The 19,016-nt window shown below is 49.1% G+C and overlaps 2 protein-coding genes across 2 annotated transcripts; one reads left to right on the top strand and one right to left on the bottom strand.

Annotated features, from left to right (window-relative positions):
• Positions 1-217: 217 nt before the first annotated feature.
• On the top strand, positions 218-10,818 carry LOC135828820 (probable 4-coumarate--CoA ligase 1). The gene is made up of 6 exons (XM_065341250.1): positions 218-424; positions 1,862-3,225; positions 4,338-4,520; positions 8,449-8,596; positions 9,506-9,684; positions 10,338-10,818. Exons 2-6 carry the CDS (start codon positions 2,056-2,058, stop codon positions 10,437-10,439), a joined length of 1,782 nt encoding a protein of 593 aa, XP_065197322.1. The 5' UTR covers positions 218-424; positions 1,862-2,055; the 3' UTR covers positions 10,440-10,818.
• Positions 10,819-12,391: 1,573 nt separating this feature from the next.
• LOC135828821 (derlin-2-like) lies at positions 12,392-18,925 on the bottom strand. The gene is made up of 7 exons (XM_065341251.1): positions 18,675-18,925; positions 17,377-17,442; positions 16,564-16,637; positions 15,701-15,794; positions 14,548-14,740; positions 14,140-14,230; positions 12,392-13,846 (listed from the first exon to the last, which is right to left on the bottom strand). Exons 1-7 carry the CDS (start codon positions 18,765-18,767, stop codon positions 13,492-13,494), a joined length of 966 nt encoding a protein of 321 aa, XP_065197323.1. The 5' UTR covers positions 18,768-18,925; the 3' UTR covers positions 12,392-13,491.
• Positions 18,926-19,016: the final 91 nt, after the last annotated feature.

The following is a 19,016-nucleotide window of genomic DNA, read 5'->3' as shown; positions in this document are numbered from 1 at the left end:
AGCAAGAGTACAATGACTATGTACCATTGTACTGTAGTAGTGTTGTAGGTCTACTCTTGTACATGAACTCTGTGCCTGTGTCACGTGTGGTTAGCCTATATGTAGCTCAGATCTACGAGCGTCGCTATGGTCACCACATGTACGTCGTATGTTGTACAGTACTCAGCTACCGGGTCCGTACTATAGTACTATTCTTAGTATAACATCTGGACATCTGGATACCAGTTCAGACTTCAGTTTACCAGCAGCAGCATATGAATTTCCGTTGTGAAAGCAAGTGACCAGGTTTGTGGCTGCTGTGTTTGCTTTTCCGCTGGCGAGGCACAGTTTGTCTAGCTGTTCCACTTCGCTCTTATCTGCTCAGTGGGAAAGTCCCAGGCGAGCTCACTGCTCAAGTTCTGTCCCTCTACGAAAACAGGAGAAGGTAAACAGAATAATATTCATCTTGCCACTAGGGACGTTCTGTATTTCGAATTTCCACCGAGAAGTCGAAAATAACTTTACACTCGACTGATTCTTTCCCATTTCCGTTCAAGTTTCCGGAAAATTCGACTCCTCCGCCGACTCTGGAGCACAGTGATCGAGAAAACATTCCGAAATTCGAAATTCAGAACCTCCCAATGTTGGCCTACATTCTTTACCGTATAGGGTCTGGCAGGCTTGCCGAATCGGGGAGCAGAGTACTGGCAAGTCGCACCCCGCCACCCACCCCCGCCGCAAAGATACATGTACATGTATGCACTTGCTTTTGACTTAGTCCATCATATGAGCTACAGTACTCAAGCTCATAGAAACATCTTTGCGCTGCAATACATGTACCAGGTACAAGTACTGTAAGATCCCGCCAGAGCGCCCCTACCTCCGCCACCCTTCGAGTAGGTACAGGTGGGGGAGGGGAGGATGAGCGAGTCCTACTTACCGCATTCAGTACTACATGAGAAAGTACTCACCCTACGAAATCTGTTCGTCCATATCATACACCGACCAAAGGCCAAGAGCCAGGAGTCGTACAGACCCATCAACACTAAGGGTTTGTGCGATCCCTGGTCAAGAGGGTGGGCACTGTTGCGTACATTTCCAACGGGGTCGGGCACGCGTCTGCAGTGCAGCACGGCATCACAGAGTCATACGAGTGTACAGACAATCACTTCCCTGACAAGAAGTCAGGGTGGGGCGCATGGGAGAGACTCTGGCGGGATTTTACCCTACTAGTAAATTAGCATAGAGTCGTTGTCTATGATGTAGGGCGCAAGGATTGTGCTCACGGTTAAATTCCTGGCCAAAAGTTACTGTAAAAGCCATTATTCTAACGAGGCGCATATAAAACGATTTCCTAAAATTGACCATGTACAGCTTACGTGTACCAAAGGTAACAATTCTCACTCGTTCTCAACGCTCAATCGCCACAATATGTATCGATTTCTGTCTAACGTTTTCTATTTTAAAACCACAGATTTCTCGTTAACAGAAATTACTTTTAGTACCTACTTTTAAAGAGAAGAGTGCCCTGCCCTGAGTGTCCTGCCCTGAGTGCCCTGCCCTGAGTGCCCTGGGTGATTGGTGAAACCAGGTTTCAACTGTGTAATCAGTTTTATGTCAATTGTGTGTGTATGTGCGTGCGTGCGTGTATGTGTGTCTGTGTATGTGTATGTGTGTGTGCGTATGCGTGCGAGCATGTGTGTGTGCGTATGTCTGTCTGTCTGTGTGTATGTATTTTACGCTCGCTCTCTCTCTCTCTCTCTCTCTCTCTCTCTCTCTCTCTCTCTCTCTCTCTCTCTCTCTCTCTCTCTCTCTCTCTCTCTCTCTCTCTCTCTCTCTCTCTCTCTCTCTCTCTCTCTCTCGCTCTGCCTCTCTCTCTCAGTAGTAGCATTAGTAACCAGTGCCACACACTATACACTGAGGCACACACCCACTGAGACAAGTCACATCAGCATTACCTTCAGACTTCACCAGCACCACCACCACCAGCGCCACCAGCACCACCACCACCACCAGCGCCACCACCACCACTACCACCACCACCAGCATCAGCAGCAGGCCGCAAGCAAACGCACAATGTCGTTCAGCGTACCCGTGTGTGCACGCCGTCTCTCCTCGCAGCTGAGCCGCTCGACCGCGTTCGTCCGCACCGTGGCAACAACTGCGGTCGTGGCATCATCACCATGCCAACCGCCCGTCCAACCTCCCTCGGCCAATGCCCAATCACCTACGAGCAAGTATGATCTGACAATTCGTAGTGTTTACCCCACCGTCGATATACCTAGTGGAAACATGCCAATCCACAAGTTCATCTTCGACAACCTGACGGACGAGGACGCCAAACGAACAGCCATCGTGGACGCCATAACAGGTCAGACGTTCACGTACGGCCAGCTGTACGAGAGAATCCGCAAGTTTGGCTCGTCGCTAGTCGTGGACGTTGGCTTGCGGAGAAATGACGTCGTCGCCGTGTACATGCCAAACATTCCCGACTACGCCACGGCGTTCCTGGGCGCCATGGCAGCAGGTGGTGTGGTCACGTCCGTAAACTCACTCTACACGCCGCCGGAGATAGCACGTCAGCTGGCAGACGCCAGTGTCAAAGTGTTGGTGACGTGTGCACCGTTCTTGGAGAACGCCACGCAGGCCGCCAAGCAACACGGTCTCCAGTCCGTGATCGCCGTCGGCGTGACAACCGAGCAAGAACTCAACGGCGTTCGCGTCGTTCCCTTCTCGCAGCATCTGGACAACAATGGCAACTCCTTGCCGGACTATACGTACGCAATACAGAAAGATATCGCGGTGTTACCGTATAGCTCCGGGACGACGGGGGTTCCGAAGGGAGTTCAGCTGACTCATCGCAACATCATCTCCAACCTGATGCAGGTGAGTGCGTCGCCGGAGATTCTCTGCTACAGGCGCTGCGAGAACGAATCCATCCTGTGCGTGCTACCGTTCTTCCACATCTACGGAATGGTTGTACTCCTACTGACTGGCCTCTACCAACGTACTCGGCTGGTTACCATGCCGAAATTTGAACCCGAGCGTTACCTAGCAACCATCCAGAAGGAGAAGATCACGCAGTTGTTCGTGGCACCTCCGTTAGCCTTGTTCCTGGCTAAGCATCCGATGGTGTCTGAGTACGACTTGAGTAGTGCATACTCGCTGTTGAGTGGTGCTGCGCCGTTGTCTGCCCAGTTATCGGCGGCTGTTTCCGAGCGGCTGAACGGCTGCCGTGTGTTCCAGGTCAGTGCCATGTCGTGTTAGTACTTGAGGGTGTGTATGTCTGTGCGTGTGTGTGTGTGTCTGTGCGTGTGTGTCTGTGTGTGTGTGTGTCTGTGTCTGTGTGTGTGTCTGTATCCATGCGTGCTTGTGTGTGTGTGTCTGTGTGCATCTGGTTTTGTGGGTAGATGAGGTTCTCTACGCGGTGGCACACGCAGGGAAAATACGTACAGCTCTGATTGGTATCTTTCGAATCGGGCAGAAAACTGCCAAATTTGGAAGGGGAAATTCCCAGCACACATTTCACGTGATTTCTCCACGTGATTGTGTAGCAAAACACTGAAAACCGGTTTCCTTAGTGTTATGGGAACGACAAAAGTGTGACCGGGATTTTCCATACCTTAATCGCACAACACGCAGAGCGGAACTTTCACTACTAGTATCACCAGCAAATCCTATAATTATATTATAGGGTTTGGTTTCCGGCTAAAGGATTTCGCTAAACAACCTATGAAAATTGATGATTAATGGTTTCATGAGGTTTTTGGAACTGTTTTCCATATACGTGATTTGTGACGTCTGTAGGAATAATCCAAACTTCAAGCCAATCGGCCAATTTTCGGGGTGAAGCTTCCACTGTAGTACAGTGAAAAGCACTAGATACATGTATGCCAACCTGTGGCAGTGCTCCTCAATCAATCACAGACATCTATTCATGGTATCTGTGTACTTATTCAGCATACTAAGCATTTTATATCACTTTCCCTGCCAATTCTATCATCATCTGCATCCATTACAATACTCTGGATAATGCACAATACTCAAATCCTATTATAGGATCCGGGGGGAGGTACGTCTTATTAGTGGTCCACTGTATATCAACACCAAACCAGGCTTATGAGTTACGGAGTTATGACTCATGAGACGATAGTACATCTTGAAAATCAGGCTTCTATTCAAAACAAGCTTCTGTATGCGACAGGCGTTTATACAACGCAGTTCTGTATTAGGCTATTAGCAGGCCTACATGTATTTAGGATTGTGAACGTGTGTCCGTGTGCCCGTCCGTGTGTGTGTGTGTATGTGTGTGTTAATGTGTGTGTGTATATGTGTGTGTATGTATGTACGCTCCTCAGGGTTATGGCATGTCTGAGCTCAGCCCAGTCTGTCATGTCACCCCGTACAGCACAGGTCGCCATGGCTCCGCGGGTATCGCTGTACCTAACACCGAGGTTACTATCATCAGCACCAAGGACCCCAACAACACGTACATGCTTGGCAAGGGCGTCAGCGGAGAGATCTGCATTCGTGGACCACAGGTGGGTGATCACGTCATCGGATACACGATCTGAATCTGCACTCATGCTCAGTGAATACGGAGGATTAGCAAGACAAAATTCGCGTTCGCAACTGCGAACATTTTTTGGATCGCGATCTGGATTGCGAACTTTCGCACTTTTCGTTCGGAAAAGTAGTCGAAACACAAATTGCGGATTCGTGTCAGGACAGTCTTAAATTTACTACGCTATACTGTCTGTACACAATGTACGTCGTGTCAACGTCATGCGTGTGCGAATTCTGTTTGCTAATCCTTCTCATAACGCGAATTCTGTCACTGAGTTTGACTTTCCTTGGAGTGCGAACGCGAACTCGAATTTCGTCTTGCTAATCCTCCGTAATGAAATCTGATCGCGTGAGTCAAGTATGCGCCCTGCACCCAGCTCTTGTACCAATGTTTGCAGGTCTAGGACTGCATAGTGCCCTGCACCAGTTCACATTCCAATGTTCACAGGTCTAGGACTGCATAGTGCCCTGCACCAGTTCACATTCCAATGTTCACAGGTCTAGGACTGCATAGTGCCCTGCACCAGTTCACATTCCAATGTTCACAGGTCTAGGACTGCATAGTGCCCTGCACCAGTTCACATTCCAATGTTCATAGGTCTAGGACTGCATAGTGCCCTGCACCAGTTCACATTCCAATGTTCACAGGTCTAGGACTGCATAGTGCCCTGCACCAGTTCACATTCCAATGTTCACAGGTCTAGGACTGCATAGTGCCCTGCACCAGTTCACATTCCAATGTTCACAGGTCTAGGACTGCATAGTGCCCTGCACCAGTTCACATTCCAATGTTCACAGGTCTAGGACTGCATAGTGCCCTGCACCAGTTCACATTCCAATGTTCACAGGTCTAGGACTGCATAGTGCCCTGCACCAGTTCACATTCCAATGTTCACAGGTCTAGGGCTGCATAGTGCCCTGCACCAGTTCACATTCCAATGTTCACAGGTCTAGGACTGCATAGTGCCCTGCACCAGTTCACATTCCAATGTTCACAGGTCTAGGACTGCATAGTGCCCTGCACCAGTTCACATTCCAATGTTCACAGGTCTAGGACTGCATAGTGCCCTGCACCAGTTCACATTCCAATGTTCACAGGTCTAGGGCTGCATAGTGCCCTGCACCAGTTCACATTCCAATGTTCACAGGTCTAGGACTGCATAGTGCCCTGCACCAGTTCACATTCCAGTGTTCACAGGTCTAGGACTGCATAGTGCCCTGCACCAGTTCACATTCCAATGTTCACAGGTCTAGGACTGCATAGTGCCCTGCACCAGTTCACATTCCAATGTTCACAGGTCTAGGACTGCATAGTGCCCTGCACCAGTTCACATTCCAATGTTTACAGGTCTAGGACTGCATAGTGCCCTGCACCAGTTCACATTCCAATGTTCACAGGTCTAGGACTGCATAGTGCCCTGCACCAGTTCACATTCCAATGTTCACAGGTCTATGACTGCATAGTGCCCTGCACCAGTTCACATTCCAATGTTCACAGGTCTAGGACTGCATAGTGCCCTGCACCAGTTCACATTCCAGTGTTCACAGGTCTAGGACTGCATAGTGCCCTGCACCAGTTCACATTCCAATGTTCACAGGTCTAGGACTGCATAGTGCCCTGCACCAGTTCACATTCCAATGTTCACAGGTCTAGGACTGCATAGTGCCCTGCACCAGTTCACATTCCAATGTTCACAGGTCTAGGACTGCATAGTGCCCTGCACCAGTTCACATTCCAATGTTCACAGGTCTAGGACTGCATAGTGCCCTGCACCAGTTCACATTCCAGTGTTCACAGGTCTAGGACTGCATAGTGCCCTGCACCAGTTCACATTCCAATGTTCACAGGTCTAGAGCTGCATAGTGCCCTGCACCAGTTCACATTCCAATGTTCACAGGTCTAGGACTGCATAGTGCCCTGCACCAGTTCACATTCCAATGTTCACAGGTCTAGGACTGCATAGTGCCCTGCACCAGTTCACATTCCAATGTTCACAGGTCTAGGACTGCATAGTGCCCTGCACCAGTTCACATTCCAATGTTCACAGGTCTAGGACTGCATAGTGCCCTGCACCAGTTCACATTCCAATGTTCACAGGTCTAGGACTGCATAGTGCCCTGCACCAGTTCACATTCCAATGTTCACAGGTCTATGACTGCATAGTGCCCTGCACCAGTTCACATTCCAATGTTCACAGGTCTAGGACTGCATAGTGCCCTGCACCAGTTCACATTCCAGTGTTCACAGGTCTAGGACTGCATAGTGCCCTGCACCAGTTCACATTCCAATGTTCACAGGTCTAGGACTGCATAGTGCCCTGCACCAGTTCACATTCCAATGTTCACAGGTCTAGGACTGCATAGTGCCCTGCACCAGTTCACATTCCAATGTTCACAGGTCTAGGACTGCATAGTGCCCTGCACCAGTTCACATTCCAATGTTCACAGGTCTAGGACTGCATAGTGCCCTGCACCAGTTCACATTCCAATGTTCACAGGTCTAGGACTGCATAGTGCCCTGCACCAGTTCACATTCCAATGTTCACAGGTCTATGACTGCATAGTGCCCTGCACCAGTTCACATTCCAATGTTCACAGGTCTAGGACTGCATAGTGCCCTGCACCAGTTCACATTCCAGTGTTCACAGGTCTAGGACTGCATAGTGCCCTGCACCAGTTCACATTCCAATGTTCACAGGTCTAGGACTGCATAGTGCCCTGCACCAGTTCACATTCCAATGTTCACAGGTCTAGGACTGCATAGTGCCCTGCACCAGTTCACATTCCAATGTTCACAGGTCTAGGACTGCATAGTGCCCTGCACCAGTTCACATTCCAATGTTCACAGGTCTAGGACTGCATAGTGCCCTGCACCAGTTCACATTCCAGTGTTCACAGGTCTAGGACTGCATAGTGCCCTGCACCAGTTCACATTCCAATGTTCACAGGTCTAGAGCTGCATAGTGCCCTGCACCAGTTCACATTCCAATGTTCACAGGTCTAGGACTGCATAGTGCCCTGCACCAGTTCACATTCCAATGTTCACAGGTCTAGGACTGCATAGTGCCCTGCACCAGTTCACATTCCAATGTTCACAGGTCTAGGGCCGCACAACACCGAGGGTGGAATTGATTCGCGTGATCCAATTTCACTCATCAGCACCATAGTATACATCTAGTATATATCCAGAGTACTGTAGAACCGGAAAGTCTAATGAGTCGCAAAGTCTAACGTTTTAACGACCAATTATTTTCGTTATTTGAAGAAACGTTATCGCGAGATGTCTGTGTAAAGATTGCGTATGCAGATGGGTGGCCAGGTAGCCATCGTTAAACTTTCTGCACGTAATCATGTCAAAATTACAAAAACGTTAAACTTTTTGGTCGTTAGACTTTCCGGTTTTGCAGTACATAACCGACTCTGGGTAGCCAAAAAGTGTGCAACTCCTATCTTGAGCGTGCGATGGACTCAGCCACAGCAGACTATATTTTACTGCATCACTTCTTACCAGTACCGTAAAGTACCGTTGATCCCCCCCCCCCCCCCCCCCCACGCCATGTCGCTTGCCAGCTGGGTTTTCGGCAGGGGGGGGGGGGGGGGGGAGATCAAGGCTGTCAAGTGCAGTACGATGTACAAAAACGTAGAAGTTCAGACTCGATGTGCTGGATTGTGCATATTTTCATCCTGGATTGGCAAGTATTGTGTACAGCAGTGCATGCGTCGGTTCAACATCGTATTTTCGTTGTTTACGCCGAAGTCGCTTCACAGGTAGAAATCGACAGGGGGCGGATCAACGGTACTTTACGGTATGAGCGAGTGACGTGCACATGCTTGCTTTCATGCACGACTTTCGAATTTTCACCGTAATGCTGCCTTGTTATCTTGGTAACCACCCATGTGCAGGTGATGGCTGGGTATTTGAACCGACCTGAAGCCACCGCGGCCACTATAGACCGGGACGGATGGTTGCACACCGGAGATATTGGTTACCATGACAGCGATGGCTACTTGTTTGTCACCGACCGACTCAAGGAGCTCATCAAGAGAAAAGGTGAGGGCGTGCGGGGGGGGATACGATTTTAATTTGACATAGTAAACGTTTGTAAATTTAACTCGGATACTGATGCTGGAAGGCTGTGGGTTTGCGCACTGGAGGTGTGTGAGAGCTAGGTCTCAGGTCGTTGAATGTCACAGTAACTTGTCAGTTGTGTGCCCTGTTATCGCACTTTCTGACTGCTTATTATCTTGTTACAGTCGTGGATAGTTGCTTCATAACTCGTTTCCATGTGATTTCTTCTATTTTAATTAAACGTTTGTAGTACAGTATCAGTATGATTTTAGTAGGGTTGTGACCCCTGTCTGTGTTTGTCTGTTGGCTGTCTGTGTTTGTCTGTTGGCTGTCTGTGTTTGTCTGTTGGCTGTTTGTGTTTGTCTGTTGGCTGTCTGTGTTTGTCTGTTGGCTGTCTGTGTTTGGCTGTTGGCTGTCTGTGTTTGGCTGTTGGCTGTCTGTGTTTGGCTGTTGGCTGTTTGTGCTTGGCTGTGTTCGCTGTCTGTTGGATGTTTATGTTTGTCTGTGTTTGCTGCTGAAAAATGCCTGAGCCATATTAAGTTGGCCGCTCGGTTTTATTTACCTGTCTAGAGTTTTTTTGTGGAAGTAGTTCTCCGCTGAATGTGTGATAGGATTTACCTTGAGGCGGTCTGTGTTGAGCCTACCAGTGCTGTGGGTGGCATTTGATCACAGCGACAGGTTTGGGTGAGTTGATTGCGGTGAAGTGTTGCGGTATATTTGTACTATGGTTACAATGTGTGGGTGTGTGCGTGGGTGTGCATATGGGTGTGCATATGGGTGTGTGTGCGTGGGTGTGCATGTGTGTGTGCATATGGGTGTGCATATGGGTGTGCATGTGGGTGTGTACGGTATGTATGTGTACTCTGTAACGGCCCTGCTGCTATGCTACAGGTTATCAAGTGGCACCGGCAGAGTTGGAGCGCGAGTTGCTGAGTCATCCGCTCATCGATGACGCAGCTGTCATCGGTGTTCCAGACGACCGAGAGGGAGAGTTGCCGCGTGCGTTCATTGTCAGAAAGTCCGGCACCGAAATGAGCGAGAAAGATGTCATGTCCTTCATGGAAAAACAGGTACGGTTGCTGAATGGAGAGCAACTCTCTTTTGTGCTCAAGACTCTCTCTCTCTCTCTCACTCTCTCTCTCTCTCTCACTCTCTTCTCTCTATCTCTATCTCTCTCTCTCGCACTCATTCTCACTCTCTCTCTCTCACTCACTCTCACTCTCTCTCTCTCTCTCTCTCTCTCTCTCTCTCTCTCTCTCTCTCTCTCTTCCCTGTCAATGGACTTATGATTGTTTAAAGTTTGAAACTAAGCTGAAACTCTTTTTTCCACAGTGTCACTACAGCTACAGCAGCCACTCTGTGTACTGTAGCCGCCTAACGCTTTGTTGTCCCAGGCTACACTATTCTGACTTGCTGCTGCTGCTGCCTCTGCTGCTGCTGCTGCTGCTGCCTCTGCTGCAGTTGCTGCTGTTGATACTTGCTTGTTTGTCGTTGCTGCAGTTGCTGTCGTTGTTGATGGTGATAGGGATAGTGATGCTGCTCTTGTTGAAGTGTTGTTCCCATTGCTCTTGTAATCGTTGTTCTTTTATGATATCATCCAATGTTGCTGCTGCTGCTGCTGCTGTTTCAAATCTTTATTCTCACGATAGCCAGTGGCCAATAAGAGATATGTTGTTGTTGCTGTTGTTGCTGTTGTCGTCATCGTCGTTGTTGTTATGCCCAGGTTGCGCCGTTCAAGCAATTAGACGGTGGAATTGTATTCATGGACGTTATCCCCAAGTCGGCGGCGGGCAAGATCCTCCGCCGAGAGTTGCGCGACAAGTAGGCCAGGGCGGTTGCCATGGTGATCAGAACTTGATCTTTACCCTATCTATGGCGTCGCCACATGCAGGTGCAGCGTCGCTGTTTCCAGAATTTCCCCGCGTCATTGTCTTACGATGTCGTATTAGCTGGGGGAGAGAGAGAGAGTGTGTGTGTGTGTGTGTGTGTGTGCGCGCGCGCGCGCGCGTGTGCGTGTGATTCTAACATGACGGCGTACGAGTGTGTACGGTCGCATTACCTTCGCCCACCCTTCCTTGTCAGCCCTTTGCTAGCTGCTAACACTTGTTGTATCGTTAGCTGTAGTCCTCGTACTGAAGTGGACACTCATACCTACATATCTGTTCTGTTCCGTCTTGACCCTGTAGACATGCACTGTAGACATGCACTGTAGACCTGCACTGTAGGTGTCTGCACTGTAGGTGTCTGCACTGTAGGTGTCTGCACTGTAGACATGTCTACAGTGCAGACACCTACAGTGCAGACACCTACAGTGCAGACACCTACAGTGCAGACACCTACATGTGGGTGCCACGTTGTTGACTAGCAAATCCTTCTGAACTATCCTATAATCTATTTCTATACACTATACAGCACACGTTGACAGATCTCTTTTCTTTATCGTTCAAACCTCCTTTTTCAGCCCTCTCCGCAGCCGGACGCCCTGTGCATCCAGAGGTAGGCTCTCTCCCAGGTTTCCCTAGTACCTGTACGCGTATACTCGTGTAAGCTACCCAAGCGACAGCTCAAGCCCCGATTGCTCCCAATACAAGCCATTCACCAGTACTGCCCAGTCCTAAGCACTGCTAGCAATCTGTGCCATGCCCTGACCTAGTACCTACTGAACTTACCCACTTCACAGAATCATTTATAATTTATTTTTCTAAGAATACGACTTGACGTGTGCTTGGTTGCCATGCTGGGCTAGACCAGTTTCTTCGCATGCATGTCTCGGTATCGTGGCAACAAGATCTACTTGAGCAGGTCACCTGAGTGTGTGGGTCTGTCTATGTACATGTCTGTGTGCATATTGTCGGGTTGAGCGCAGAAGCCAGCTGGGTTTAAACATGTTTTTGACTTCGACAGCATGCTACAAGGCGAGAACGTACAGTGATCCTGACTACGACCATAACCCGGTTGGTAGAGTTCCGGCCTTGCGATCATTTGAACCTTACGAGGGGAAACCCGGTTCAGACCCTCTGACGCTGTATTCTAGGGGGCGGTGGTCGACCTTGGAAATTTTTAATATCGGTATACAGTCAACTTCGCTTATAACGACACTCGGCGGGGCATCAGAAAAGTGTCCTTATTTGCGAAGTGTCGTTATACCCGAAGTCTCATTATGTGTCACAGTTGGATGGGACTTTGCTCTGGGCATGAAAGTTATGTCGTTATTCACGAATTGTCGTTATACCCGCAGTCGTTATTAGCGAAGTTGACTATCTCTATATACAGCTAGGCACGTAACGCAAGCAAGTTGGTTAGGTAACGAAGGCATGCAGCAAGAGTGCACCAGACACCAACCCATGGTCAGCCCAGTGAACAGGTATAATAAGTACTCTTGCCTCTTGGTCGTGGACTATTGCTGCCACCAAGAGTACATAACCCCCCAGAGTGTGCAACACCCACATACCCTGCTGTCCCGTCAGAATTTCAAGTTGACGTCATTATTTATGACGCAATGCTCCTTGCCCCAGTGATTTACAACATGTGAACGGGTGTCAACGCATCACACGTTTTTCTTTCCAATAATAATTTGTACAGGATCGATCGGCTTCGGTCAACCACAGGTTCCGGATTCGTCTGATAATCCGTGTACTGTGCGCATTGCATCATCAAAATGACGTCAACTTGAAATTCTGTCGGGACAGCACCCATAGTGGAGTTGCACACTCTGGGGGGGGGGGGGGGGTATGTACTCTTGCTGCCACCCAGAACATGCTACCTGCTAATGTACTCTTCAACAGATAAAAATAATTATTATTATGCTGAGAGTTATCTACTAGGCTGTAAAAATAATAAAAGCGCTATGCTGCATAACGTACAATGTACAATTCAACGCAGCGCGAAGCAAAACCCGGGTCATTGGGCACAGCAGAGCACAGCATTATGAACACCGACCGTGCACAATGCTAAGGGAGAGTGTTGCCAATGGAAAACATCAGACGGACAGACAGCGAGACAGACAGACCGACAGGGAGACAGACAGATTGCAGTATAGATCTCAGTCCCAGCTGCAAAAGAAAGAAGAAAAAAGATAGAGAGCAGGAGACGAGAACACATGCACACCGTAACACGGGCATGCTTGTGTCGGGACCAGGGTCGTAAATTACCGGTATTTTACGACTCCCTGGTCGCAACTGACCAACATGGTACATTTGGATTGGTTTGAGTAAAGATGGCACGTTTTCATAGAATTTGGCACAATTCCATAGAATCTGCCAGGTTTTAGAAAAATCGGCAAAACCTGAAGTGTTTTCAGCAAAACTACATGCATACAAATTGCTGTGCTATAATAGCACATGATCTCAACTGTAAAGTCATAACGCCTGATGCAATAAAATCACTGTATGTATGCAGTGCGTACATAACTCAGTTGTATGCAGCGACCGTGGGGTGTGAGCTGACGGAGCGACGGCAGCGGAATGGCTGGTACAGGGTACGTATGGTCTTGTGTGTGAAACACCTCACACCAGCCACTGGGAGCTGGTGCACTGGCAATGGTTGCGTGTGTTGTGCAAGCTGGTGTTGCTGGTGACTCGGTGTGCTGGATGTGTTACAAGTGACTGACTGGCGAGGGCAACGGTGCCAGAAACAAACTGCCGTGCAACAACCTGTGACATTTACAATGGCTAAAGCTGTCGTGAAGAGACGGAGGGAGGGAGAGAGAGAGAGAGAGAGAGAGAAATAGGAGGAGAGACGCGCATGCAGACAAGGCCAGGCAGCTTGCTACCAGCACCAGCACCGTGCCACCCCGATTCCAACCTTTGCCACACACACACACACGGCCACACACCGTCCCCCAAGATACAGTTTTGCCTATGGTTCATTGCATGCAATCATCTTGCATCCGCCTGCGCGTCATCGTCATCCTCTGTGCCCTCTTGTGCTGCTGCTGCTGTCACTGTGGATGAACGATGATGTCGCACTCGTTGCCGAAGACTACTGGCCGTGCCACTGTTACTGGAGTCGTGACGACCGGAAGAATCTGCGCCTTCATTCCCAGCAGCAGCAGCAACACCAGCGCCAGCACTATCAGCAGCAGCACCCGCAGCGGCAGCAGCTGCTGCGGGCAGTCGCTGTACTTGCTCCTGTATGGCTGCTCCCCAATCGTAACCGCCGGGTTGGTCCTCTGCCGGCGGTCGGTAGGCATTGGCATCGTCCACGTGACTGTCCTTGTCAAACAGAACTTTCCTGAGAGAGAGAGAGAGAGAGAGAGAGAGAGAGAGAGAGAGAGAGAGGGAAAGAGAGAGAGAGAGAGCGAGTAAGTTACATTATATAAAGACAGGTAAGTCTAACAAATGAGGACTGAGACCTCTACAACAGGGTTTTTACGCCTGAAAGCAGGCGCATGATTTAACAAGCAGGTTGTCAGTCTAGGTAAGTTTTATGTGCAGATGGAGGAGGAGAGAGAGAGGGAGAGAGATAGATAGATAGATAGATAGATAGAGAGAGAGAGAGAGACACGCACACACTGAGACACTTACAATATCCTTGGAGCAGACACGACATCGCAGCCTCCCTCCATGCGTGGGAAAACGTCTGCCAAGAAGTAGTAGACATGACCAACTGCAATGCCTGTAAGCGAGCAAGAGAAGAAGATGGAGTTGAAAATACACCTCAGACCTCAGACATGCCCATCGCAGAAGCGATGATAGCGAACAGCTATGTTAGACATAGCAACTTGAAAATACACACACACACACACACACACACACAGACCCACACACACACACACACACACACACACACACATCCCCCCAGACAAACACACACACACCGTCACTTTCAGCAGAAGAGTTCTTGTAAATCAACTGATACTGGCAAACGCAGCAAAACAATTCCCTCGCCAAACTGCAATCCGTGCACAGCTTAACCTCTCAATGTTCCCGTACCTAGCACGTCGACCCAGAAGACAGAGCCAAGCACGAAGGAGAAACCGAGAAGCACCCAGGGAAGCTGCGGCGCTCGGAACGTGATGAAGAGGAAGTTCATGCGCACAAAACGATTCCGCTGGCCCCAGATGTAGACGAGCATGATAGTGAACGCCTGACCCAGGAACAGCAACGAGAACCAGTATCCACAGAACTGCACACACATTGCCATGAACAGCATGATGACGATGACATCATGATGACATCACGGTCAAGGATTATGACATCACAATAAAGGAGCATGACAACGCAATAAAGGAGCGTGACAAGTAATACTTGTAATTAGTTGACAACACAAGAAGATGGCCATGACGTCACAGCAAAAGGGCAGCCAGCCAGGCTGAGCCAGCCACTCGCACACAAGGCGTGTGTGTCGCACACATACACGCCTGTGCACACATTGGCAGACACATAATACACGGGATGCAGGTGGGTCACCCCAATGAATGAATGAATGAACAGTCACTGTCCATTAACACGGTGAAATAAGTCACTCAACGATCGCTCAGACTGTCCACCTCTGCTGCAACTAAGTAACTCAACGATCGCTCAGACTGTCCACCTCTGCTTCAACTAAGTAACTCAACGATCGCTCAGACTGTCAACCTCTGCTTCAACTAAGTAACTCAACGATCGCTCAGCCTGTCCACCTCTGCAAAGTAGCACATTTTCTTCTCTCCCTATCGTATGTACCGTAAAGTACCGTTGATCCTCCCCCCACGCCATGTCGCTTCCCAGCTGGATTTTCGGCAGGGGGCGGGAATTTGATCAAGGCTGTCAAGTGCAGTACGATGTACAACACCGTAGAAGTTCAGACTCGGTGTGCTGGATTGTGCACATTTTCATCCTGGATTGGCAAATTTTGTGTACAGCAGTGCATGCGTCGGTTCAACATCGTATTTTCGTTGTATACGCCGAAGTCGCTTCACTGGTAGAAAATCGACAGGGGGCGGGAATTAGAGAGGGGGCGGATCAACGGTACTTTACGGTAATACTTTACGGTAACATGATATAAACAAACAAACACATACACCCCCCCCCCCCACCACCACAAACACACACACACACCACACGCATACGCGCACGCACGCGGACACTGCAATCATGAGGATACCAGCATGCCCACACCGCCCAGGGCGAACATGTAGACAAAATCAGCGGTGCGCCCACGGAACGATCCCTCTTCCAGCATTCGACTGTAACGGTATCTGCAAAGACAGCATGTCTTGGGTCAAGGCAACAACAACATCAACAACATCAACAACAGCAACAGGAGTGTATAGCAGAGGAAGTGAGCATACCGGAATGTGGCGTATAAAAGCAGGTGCTTACGGCCGTATAAGCCGGGGTTCAAACCATGCTTCTATTCGAGTTATGCTTCTATTCAAAACATGCTTCTATGTCAACATCATCAGTCTACACTGTGCAGTGCATACTGCCATGCATGTACTTCCACATGTACTTTGCAGGGAGCGGCTTCTATTCAAACCATGCTTCTTCGTCACGGCGCGCTTCGAAAAATCGGCTTCTATTCGAGTCATGCTTCTATACAGGTCATGCTTTTCTCCGCGACACTACAGTATTCAAAGGTGGTAAATCAAATCATATGTCGGGAAATCTGGCTGGATTTTCAAATTAGGACAGGTATACACCATGGCAAAGTATACAGGGAAGCAGATCCCAAATCCAAAAATTTCAAAATTTCATGCAGGTTTACTGGTAGCCTAGCTTTGGCCACAACTGGGCTTTCCAAGCCAGCGGAACTACTATATCCGAAAAGATTGTAGAACTAATGCTGCCACCGCGTACTAGCTGCAGCAGTAGCAGCAGCAGTAGCAGCAACAGTAGCAGCAATAGCAGCAGCAGCAGCCGCAGCAGCAGCAGCTGTAGCAGCAACAGCAGCAGCAGCAACAGCGCAGTAGCAGCAGCAGCAGCAGCGACACCAAGAGCAAGGTTCCGCGGAGAACACAAGGATACACAAAGATGAGGTTGAAGAAGAAGTGGAAGCCTAGCTGTCCAAAGAAAAGGAAGTTGGTGACTAGACGCCATAGCTGCAGAAACGCAACACAACAACAAGCACACACACACACACGCACACACACACACACACACGCGTACATGCACACGTGCGCGCACACACACACAGAAGATCAAAGAAAGCTCAGCTGCAAGCACACACCGACAGCACACAGTTACAACTTGACTTAGGAATACAATCTTTTCCAGCACCAATACAGATTTACTCATGCCTTAGACCTGCAGCATGCAGATCAAGAAATGGACATAGAGTGGTCCCCCCCCCCCCCCCCGCGATCCCCCAGACATAAATGTACATACCGTACTTCCCCACATATAAGCGCATGGGCTTAAAGGTTTGTCTGTGTCCTAAACAACGGTGTTATCACAATGCTTAGTAGTATATTCAGCTCCCGGGTGTTTTACCAATCGTGTCCACATGCAAGCACATGCGCTTATAATTGGGGAGGGGGGGGGGTGGTGCTTATGTCCGGACATAAGCACATGCGCTTATATGTGCGGAAGGACGGTATTTGTATAATAGTGTTGTACAGTCAGACCTCACTTAACCGCACACATCCGTTTCCCACAAAAAATATCCGGATAGGCGAGGGAACCGGATAATTGAACACACTGATACTGTATGTATACATGGCATACTAGTATGCTGTACATCGGCAAGCAACGATTTTCTTCCCGATGGCGTGGGATGCGGATAAAAGAGGACGGGATAAGCGGCGAGGTGTGACTGTACTAGTAGTGTTGTAGTCTTACCTGCAGTTCTCTGAAGGTGAGATAGGGATTAAAGTAGAGCTGCAGTGGTGTGACAAACTCCACTTGCTGTGCAGAACACACACACACACGTGCACACACACACACACACACACACACACACACACACACGTGCACACACACACACACACACATACAAATGCAGAGAGAGACGGGCAGACAAACACAGTTCGCCACTGAGTACAACAAACACTGGTTTCCAAACTTTCCACTTCATGCACTCCATACAAAACGTAAGCGATGACTGAATTCGCAGACTCTAAACTAGTCTAAAGCAAAATGCTACATGTACAGCCTCTGCAAGATCGTCGATTGGTTCGATCCATGGCAACAGTATCTACTGTTGTGGGCATAGAGATCCGGTGAAATCATCGGGACGGGCGCCCTTACTTGCGTAGCGCGTACACACACTGTGACACTGTAAACATGGACCTGCAGTGCTCACGGCTGCACGGCCAGCACCCCGTGGCCGCTTGACTTCTCAACGGATGTCAATGTCCACAACAGTAGGGTTACAGTAATGGGCTACTCGGACTATGGCCAAATTCACGTATGAACGTGAATATCCATGGTGATGCAGTCATGTTTCGACCGACACGTGCACAATCGCTGATCAAACACGTCTGAGTCTTCTACATAGTTACATCGGGCCGTAGTCTGAATCGCCTACAAGTTATCAGCCCTGCGTATACAGTGTATCATACAAGCTCTGCATGCAAGGACTTACTACCTTTGTCGTCAAGCCGGCTCACGTGCATACGGACACTGGCGCAGGCCTGACCCAGCCTTGCATGCATGGGCACAGACTTGACTCAGTTGTAAGGCTCGCCGTCCTGCATGCTAGACCCCAATGATTGCCACACCCCAGTGATATCCAGACCCCACTGACTGCCCGGGCTCTATGAATTATGATTGCTAGGCCAGATGATCACTACATGTGTAGACCACGATGATTGCTAGACTCCTACATGAGAGCAACTGCATACCGGTACGTACAGTGTGATGTGGCTGCTGTGGAGTAGACCTATGCGCCGCCACACAGTAAGCGTATGGCGTACAGTCACTGTACTAATGTTATAAATTGCCAAGCAACATTGGCAAGCATTATTGGCAAGCAACATTGGCAACCGTCACTAGCATAATTATACATTTCTCGTGGCGATTTTCGAAACAGTTATTGACAGCTGAGAGTAGGTTGCTGGACAACGAGACAGACCTCGTTCAAAAAAATACTACGTGGCTGTCCAACGACTCACTAAGCTACATAACGGCTGCCTTACCACTAAAATAGTTGTGATCAGACACGCGGTGGTGTATGCTCTGGTGACTGGAGGTATGGCCATGTACTCTAACATTATCGGGTTGTGCGCCATCTTTGCAGCCAGCTACAAAGCGCCAGCGCTTTGCCACCAAATACTACTATGCTTCTGCAGGCCTCAGCGAACGAACGTGGCTTCAGGCAAGCACGATACACCCAAACAAGAAATACTCTTTGTCGAATGTCACTGCATTTCCAAATCAAACACTGAAATGTGCTGTTGTTTTCAAAGTCAAAGACTCGAAAGAGCTGATGTGTACTAAAATAATGACGTCAGGATGAGGACATCCTTTGACCCAGAAAA

The sequence above is a fragment of the Sycon ciliatum genome, chromosome 12, assembly GCF_964019385.1.
Source record: "Sycon ciliatum chromosome 12, ocSycCili1.1, whole genome shotgun sequence".
NCBI classification, from domain to species: Eukaryota; Metazoa; Porifera; class Calcarea; order Leucosolenida; family Sycettidae; genus Sycon; species Sycon ciliatum.
This window is presented reverse-complemented; position numbering and strand designations above follow the sequence as displayed.

Bases quoted from the DNA above. Each gene is read 5' to 3' on its own strand.
- LOC135828820 (XM_065341250.1), top strand. From the start codon at position 2,056: ATGTCGTTCAGCGTACCCGTGTGTGCACGCCGTCTCTCCTCGCAGCTG. The intron at 4,521-8,448 runs GTGGGTGATCAC...ACCCATGTGCAG, and splicing joins TCTGCATTCGTGGACCACAG to GTGATGGCTGGGTATTTGAA. The intron at 8,597-9,505 runs GTGAGGGCGTGC...GCTATGCTACAG, and splicing joins GGAGCTCATCAAGAGAAAAG to GTTATCAAGTGGCACCGGCA.
- LOC135828821 (XM_065341251.1), bottom strand. From the start codon at position 18,767: ATGGCGCACAACCCGATAATGTTAGAGTACATGGCCATACCTCCAGTC. The intron at 17,443-18,674 runs GTAAGGCAGCCG...TGTTCTGCACAG, and splicing joins TGATCACAACTATTTTAGTG to CAAGTGGAGTTTGTCACACC. The intron at 13,847-14,139 runs GTAAGTGTCTCA...TCTCTCTCTCAG, and splicing joins GTGTCTGCTCCAAGGATATT to GAAAGTTCTGTTTGACAAGG.